This window comes from Egretta garzetta, unplaced genomic scaffold (assembly GCF_000687185.1).
Source record: "Egretta garzetta isolate BGI_Z169 unplaced genomic scaffold, ASM68718v1 scaffold45, whole genome shotgun sequence".
Taxonomy (NCBI): Eukaryota; Metazoa; Chordata; class Aves; order Pelecaniformes; family Ardeidae; genus Egretta; species Egretta garzetta.
In genome coordinates, this window is record NW_009260028.1 from 6993438 (window position 1) to 6999551 (window position 6114).

Here is a 6114-nt window from a genome sequence, read left to right on the forward strand (position 1 = left end):
AATAAAACATTGCTACTGTTACAGTTTCATGTTTGTTCTATTATACTTTACCTTAATAGCTTTAATGGCAGCTTTTGTGATGAGAATCATTTTTGCTCGGGAAATAGGAGGTTTCATCTCCATCAGTGAAAAAAGCTAAAAGAGAAAACAAATATTAAATATGTATTCTGAAGTTTAAGCAGTTAACCAAAAAGACAACATTTCAGACAACTGATTGATTACTGACATTCCACACTATGTATCGCCACAATGCTGGCTGGCCCTAGAAACAGAGAGACTAACAAGCAGATCTTTCTAGGCAACGTTCAAAGCTATCTTCCTTGTGAACTAACCCACATTCACCGAATTACCAGATTTTGATAAGGCTGCTGACAAAGTTCCATTTGTGTCTAAAAGCTAGTATCTGCTAACTTATGGTAAGAGCACTGCTAATTTATGGTATGGGAATGTGCTATTTTACAAAAACATATAAAACAGAAATGCAGCTTGATTTAAATTAGCCTGAGTATCTGCTTATCAAATAGAAATATTAGGACAGTCCTACAGATAGCTAGACTGACATAATCCTATAGTCTTAAAATAACGTGCATAAAAGTATGACAACTTTCATCCACCAAGGCGATCAAATTAATAGTAAGTTTTCAAATTATCCCACTATATATGGGTATTACAAATGTCTTTAATGGAGATGTTTACCATTTCATTTGCTACGACCATACCACATTGTTATTAACTGCACCAACTGTTCTGGAGAACCCTCTGCACTATTCTCTGTACGAATGTCAACCAGTGGAAAAGTTAATTTCTCAAGGACAAAGTTTTCAGAAGTTACTAGCCTTTATAAATGACAGTTTGAGACATTCTATGAACCCAACTTACAGAATAATTCTGATCTCGTTTCTATAAACACAGCCCAGGCACACTATTTCAAAGAGTTTTAATCATATCAGAAGTTAAGAGTGCCATTCTGTTAAGACCATTAAGCACAAAAAGGGATTCTGCAATGCTAGATTTTATTACTCTTTTTTTTTCTTTTTTCAAAGTGTGAATTCACAGAAAGCATATTCTACATTCAAAATGTGTAGGATACAGGTAGGATGTTCAGCTCTTCAAATCTAGAAGTGTGACTCTAAGCAAAAAAAACCCAAACTCCATTTTCACAAATAGCATCACCATGACTTATATCTCATGTGTGACAAAATTTATTGCAAAACACTTTTGAAAAGTCTTGAACCTAGGCATTCAGAAGACTCTGTCATCCATTATTGACCATAACTCTGAAAACAAGTATTAGCTTCACGCTTCAGAAACTGAGAAACTAAAACTTGCACGCAGAACTGTCAGAGCTGATGAAACATCCGTGAAGGGCTGAACAGAGAAAGCTGAGGGAAGAGGGACACATTTTCCTCAGGACCCCAGCACCACCTGAACAGCACGACATCCTTATTGTATTTTGCTTCCTGTAGAGCATTTTAAGACAATAGGGAAATAAGGGATTTGGGGAGGCTTGTTTTTAAAAGACAGTCCTACAATCTGGCATTCATAAACATGCATGCATGCATACACATCCCCCAGGAAGACACCAAAATCCAATGCACATTTCACCACTTTCCAGACCACTCTGACTACTCTGGATCTACAGTGAATTCTATGTACTCCATAGGCTGCTGCTGTAATTTCACATAGTGAAATAACCAGTTGCAAAAACTGCACCGTATGCTACACTCTGTTTTTATGGCATACTGTGCACACTTCTGTTCTACTAGTCATCAGACGTGGAAGCATAATCCACACTGGCTTGTCAGCACCATTCTCTCTTCTCCAATCTTCCAAGCAGAAAGAGATCCCAGTACTACTTTTTAATTCCTCCTTCTATATCACAGCTCATGGTTAGATGCTCTGCTTCATTAAATATAGTTTTCTATTTTTCCCATAAACTTAACTTCCTATTTAAGCTGTGGCTTACTAAAGGTAGAATCATTGTATTGCCATGATTTGTATAGTGCAAAAAACAATGGAGATCTTCAACATTTCCTACACACACATAATAATTTTTACCCTGAAATATTCCCCACAAATCATAGAAAAAATGGTTTTGCATTACATCATTTGATTTGCTCTTCACAATAAAGAAAAAACAGAGCCCTTGAATACTAGCCAAAAATGTAATTGACTATTTGCCACAAAGCAAAATAAGAGAATAAAAGTATCTTCATTTGACAGCATAATGGAAAGTAAGATGTCATTTAAAAAATGATCTCTTATTTTTCTATTAATTTAAAGTTCCAAGACACTTGTGAAGTGACCAACTTACACAGATTTATCTACCGTCTCAGTTAAGGAAAAAAACAATGCAGAAAAAAAAATTTGGCCAAGTAGTTAAAAACATGTACAGTGATAACAAGACTTTCAGCAATACAAAACGAAAAAACTTACACCAATAAAATACAAAGACTAGGCAAGAAGGTAATTACTTTCTTAACTCGATTCCTATTCCAGGAGGTATAAAAGAGGAAAAATTGTCCTTCAAGACCGTGGTAGTCAGATAACCTTTTCCAACACCAACATCAAGTCAAGACCATGATTTTTCGTTACTAATTTCCATAAAAGGCAAGTTCTAGTGCCAGAATGTTTGATTTTAAAAGCCATTCAAGCTGTAAGACACACTTCAGCTAACATCCCTGCTTGCCGAGAAATCACAGTACGGACAAATAAAAACTGTCAGATAAAAGACAGAAGGAGAGAAGTATCTGTGAGTTGACAGACTTTTAAAAAAAAGCTAATTTTCAATTTTTAACTATATTTCTTTAGAATAAGAACAAAGACTCTTGATGAATAAAGTCAGTGCTATTATTAAAACTCGGGAAAATCTGTTTCAAGAGGTAATTGAAAGACAAAAAAAAAAAATTCCAACACCCACAAATAAACAACCAGAAGGCTTGAAAAATGAGATGGAAGATGAAAAAAAGGAGCCAACATTAAGACAGGCACTCCATATCCTCTCCTTTACACACCAAGAAGCAACTGGTCCTCCAGAAAAAGGAGCCAGTCCCATATAACAAGAACAAAGAAGCCAGTGTGAAAGCAGCACTTCAGCGTTTGCATTTCAGGAATACAACCAGAGAAAACCAGGAGAACCGGGAGACATAGCAGGACAGAAGATAACAATAAACAAGTGGCAGCAAAAAATAAAAATAAGTGTCTTAAAAGGCATCCCAAGAATAGCGTTGTAACCAGAGGCAAAAGAAAAAAAAAAGATCCAAGGAGAAAGAAACTGCCAGAGGGCAGGAAAAAGGGAAATCAGCTAGAGACACTGAAGGAGCCAGGGAGGATGCAATAAAGAATATGGTAGCTTGGAGAAGTCATTAATTAAAGAACATGAGAGGCTGAAACTTGGGTTAATAAGGGAGGAATAAACAACAGCTTTGGAAGAACAGGACTAAGCAGATCACTGTAAATCGTTCCTTTGCTGTTACAGACAGCACTCTGGGCAACAGCAACAAAAGCACAGTAAAAGCAATGAGGTCAGTACACACAGATATTTCCAGCTCAAGATGAAATCTACAGCTGAAACATGCATCAAACTGAGATGCAAATATTTTTATATACAAATATATATGCACACATACATATATATACACACACATATGAATATGCATATGTGTGTGTGCATATATATTTGTATTCTGCCCTCTCTTCACACACACCCCCATCACTTTCTCTTAGAATAGCGCATCAAAACTTTGTTGCCTTTTTAAATTTTCACAAGACTTTAGAATATCAAACACTATTTTAAAGTTGATTCTTATTTATTTTTCAGTATCATAGTTACACGTATCAAAACCATGTTTTAGAGATGGGTAAATCCAAAATTTAACAGCCTTACTAGTTCCTCATGGATTTTCGCTGTTAGAAGGGAAAACTGTTCAGTAAAAAGCCCCATGTACTTTACATTTGTGTATGTTCAATTAGACTTGGATCTTCTTTCATACACAGTTCCCAATCCAATATATGAAAAAACCCTCAATATTCAGAGGACCATACTTCCAATAATACATCTAATTCCTCGAAGGGCAGCATGGTAAGTTCAAGAAACAACCTAGACACAAAAACTTACACTTTATTTTAAAAAGACATGTGATGGATATAACAAAGGCAACAATAATTTGCAGCTTGAGAGTGTTTCCAATGTACTGCCTCACAACAGGAGCCTGCCCCTGGAATGCTCTGCCCTGTAATGCTTGACCTGCCAGAAATTACTTGCTGCTTTTATCAACCATAACTGGATGTTTGGAGAAAAGAAAACAGCTCCTAGTTGTTCCCTACCTTCCTTCTCCATATAGTGACACCCCTGGCTAAATAAAAAAGCAGTTGTTTAGCTCTGCCTCTATTTCTAACTGCTCACTGCCCCCAGTCCATTCATAAAAGCAGGATGGGTGGTGGGAGGGTCAGTATACCATGGGGCAAGAGACAGCAAGGAAAAAGAAATTATGTAAAACTTTGTTTTTACGTAAGAATTAATTAATACAAGGACTATTCAACATGTGTATCTTTATCCAGTTTTGATAATTTCAATAGTTTAAGAAGAAGTAGAAAGGCTTAGCCACAAAGTGTTATCAAAATCATTAAGAAAAAGGTCATAAGAAAAACTTTCCTATTTCAGTTATAATAGTCTCACCTGTCGAAAGTAGCATGAAGAAAACCACACTTTTGTTTTACACAAGCTCTAGCCTAGGATGCAATTTCAATTAAGAATTTCCAAACATTTCTGGAACCTCCCTCCCTATATTTGAAAGTCTGTGCACTGTAGCTGCACATGTTTTTAAAAGCACCATGTTTTTAAAAGGTATCATTCCTCTGTTGCTCTGATCAACCCATGTACTACAAAAAAGTGGAGGTATTAAAGAGCCTACTAAACTCAAGCCACAGCACAAAAATATTGATTCAAGATTATTTCTGCATAGTTTTCACAACAGTACGGATGTACAGGACAAAACACCAATAAAGCCAAGAACCTCAAAGGCAGAAAAATCACTCGCTCACTTTCAGGCTAATAAATGCAATTAAATAACAAAGACGACCCACTCATTAAACCATAGCAGACAGCAAAAGGGAGACTAACCATATTGCCTGCTATTTAAAGAGCAAGCTAGTAACCACCCCCAAATTAAAATTCAATGTAAAGTACAGAAGTACTATAGAAAACACGTGGCAGGACTAAACTAAGAAGGCCTTCCAACTCACACTGTAGAACCTGCTCCAGTTCATAAGCCCTGGCTGAGGTGTACTAGGAGGGGTGGGTAACGGGAGAAGGAATAAGTTGATGGCCTTCAGTTTTCAGTCTTTCAAGCAACTAATTATTAACTTCTGCCATTCTACAGTTAATGACCTTTGAGGGTCTATTTTACACAGAAACCTACAGGGTTTTCAAGCAAAGGGGAGAATCACTATTTTGAAATTTACCCACGGCCTCACCTTAAGAGTCCTAAAAAGACAGCATGACTGGGCACGGTCTATCTTCAGAACAAGAACAAGTTGAAATGTAGGAATACTATCAGCTTCACTTTGTTACTGAATTCATTACAAGAAAAGCAAAAACAGACAGTGATGTGTGCATGCCAGCAGAGAAGAAACAGGTGTGCCAAGGGAAAAACATAAGACACATGGTCAGAGAGAAAAGGCAGCTCATACACTTTCCAAACTACTAGGAAAGAAGTGAGACAGTGCCATCCAGTGAGACTTATCCCATTGGCACAGAAGGAAAAAGATCAGGCTAATATCCTTTGGGGTGTCTTGAGCTTGATGTACGACCATAAGTCTATTTATCTGTTTTAAGCATGAGACAACATAGTAGGAAGGTAAAAATACTTTTTAAGGCTTGAACTGACTTCCCTGACTTTGCTGCCTTGCTGAAGTTTCTTTGCCACAAAAAGGTCTCTTTATTTACAAATAAAGAGGTATGGCTCCGGTTTATATACTTACTAAATAAAACCCACAGAAAAGAAGCTGCACAGATAGAAGCCTGATCGACTGAAAGAAACATAGTGTTTAGAGATTAGGGGATACTGAGCGGTCAGGTCATTGTTACCATACCCTCACTCCATCTTCTCTTCT

General features: G+C 36.9%; 1 protein-coding gene across 1 annotated transcript in view; it reads right to left on the minus strand.

Moving 5' to 3' along the window:
- SCAF4 (SR-related CTD associated factor 4) overlaps window positions 1–5568 on the minus strand; it is a gene marked incomplete at its 5' end in the record, with an annotated part of 42001 nt that extends 36433 nt beyond the window's left edge. Inside the window, 2 exons of the mRNA XM_009640965.2 lie at window positions 52–135; window positions 5476–5568. Coding sequence (XP_009639260.2) covers window positions 52–135; window positions 5476–5568 — 177 coding nt within the window. The remainder of the gene's footprint in view (window positions 1–51; window positions 136–5475) is intronic.
- Window positions 5569–6114: the final 546 nt, after the last annotated feature.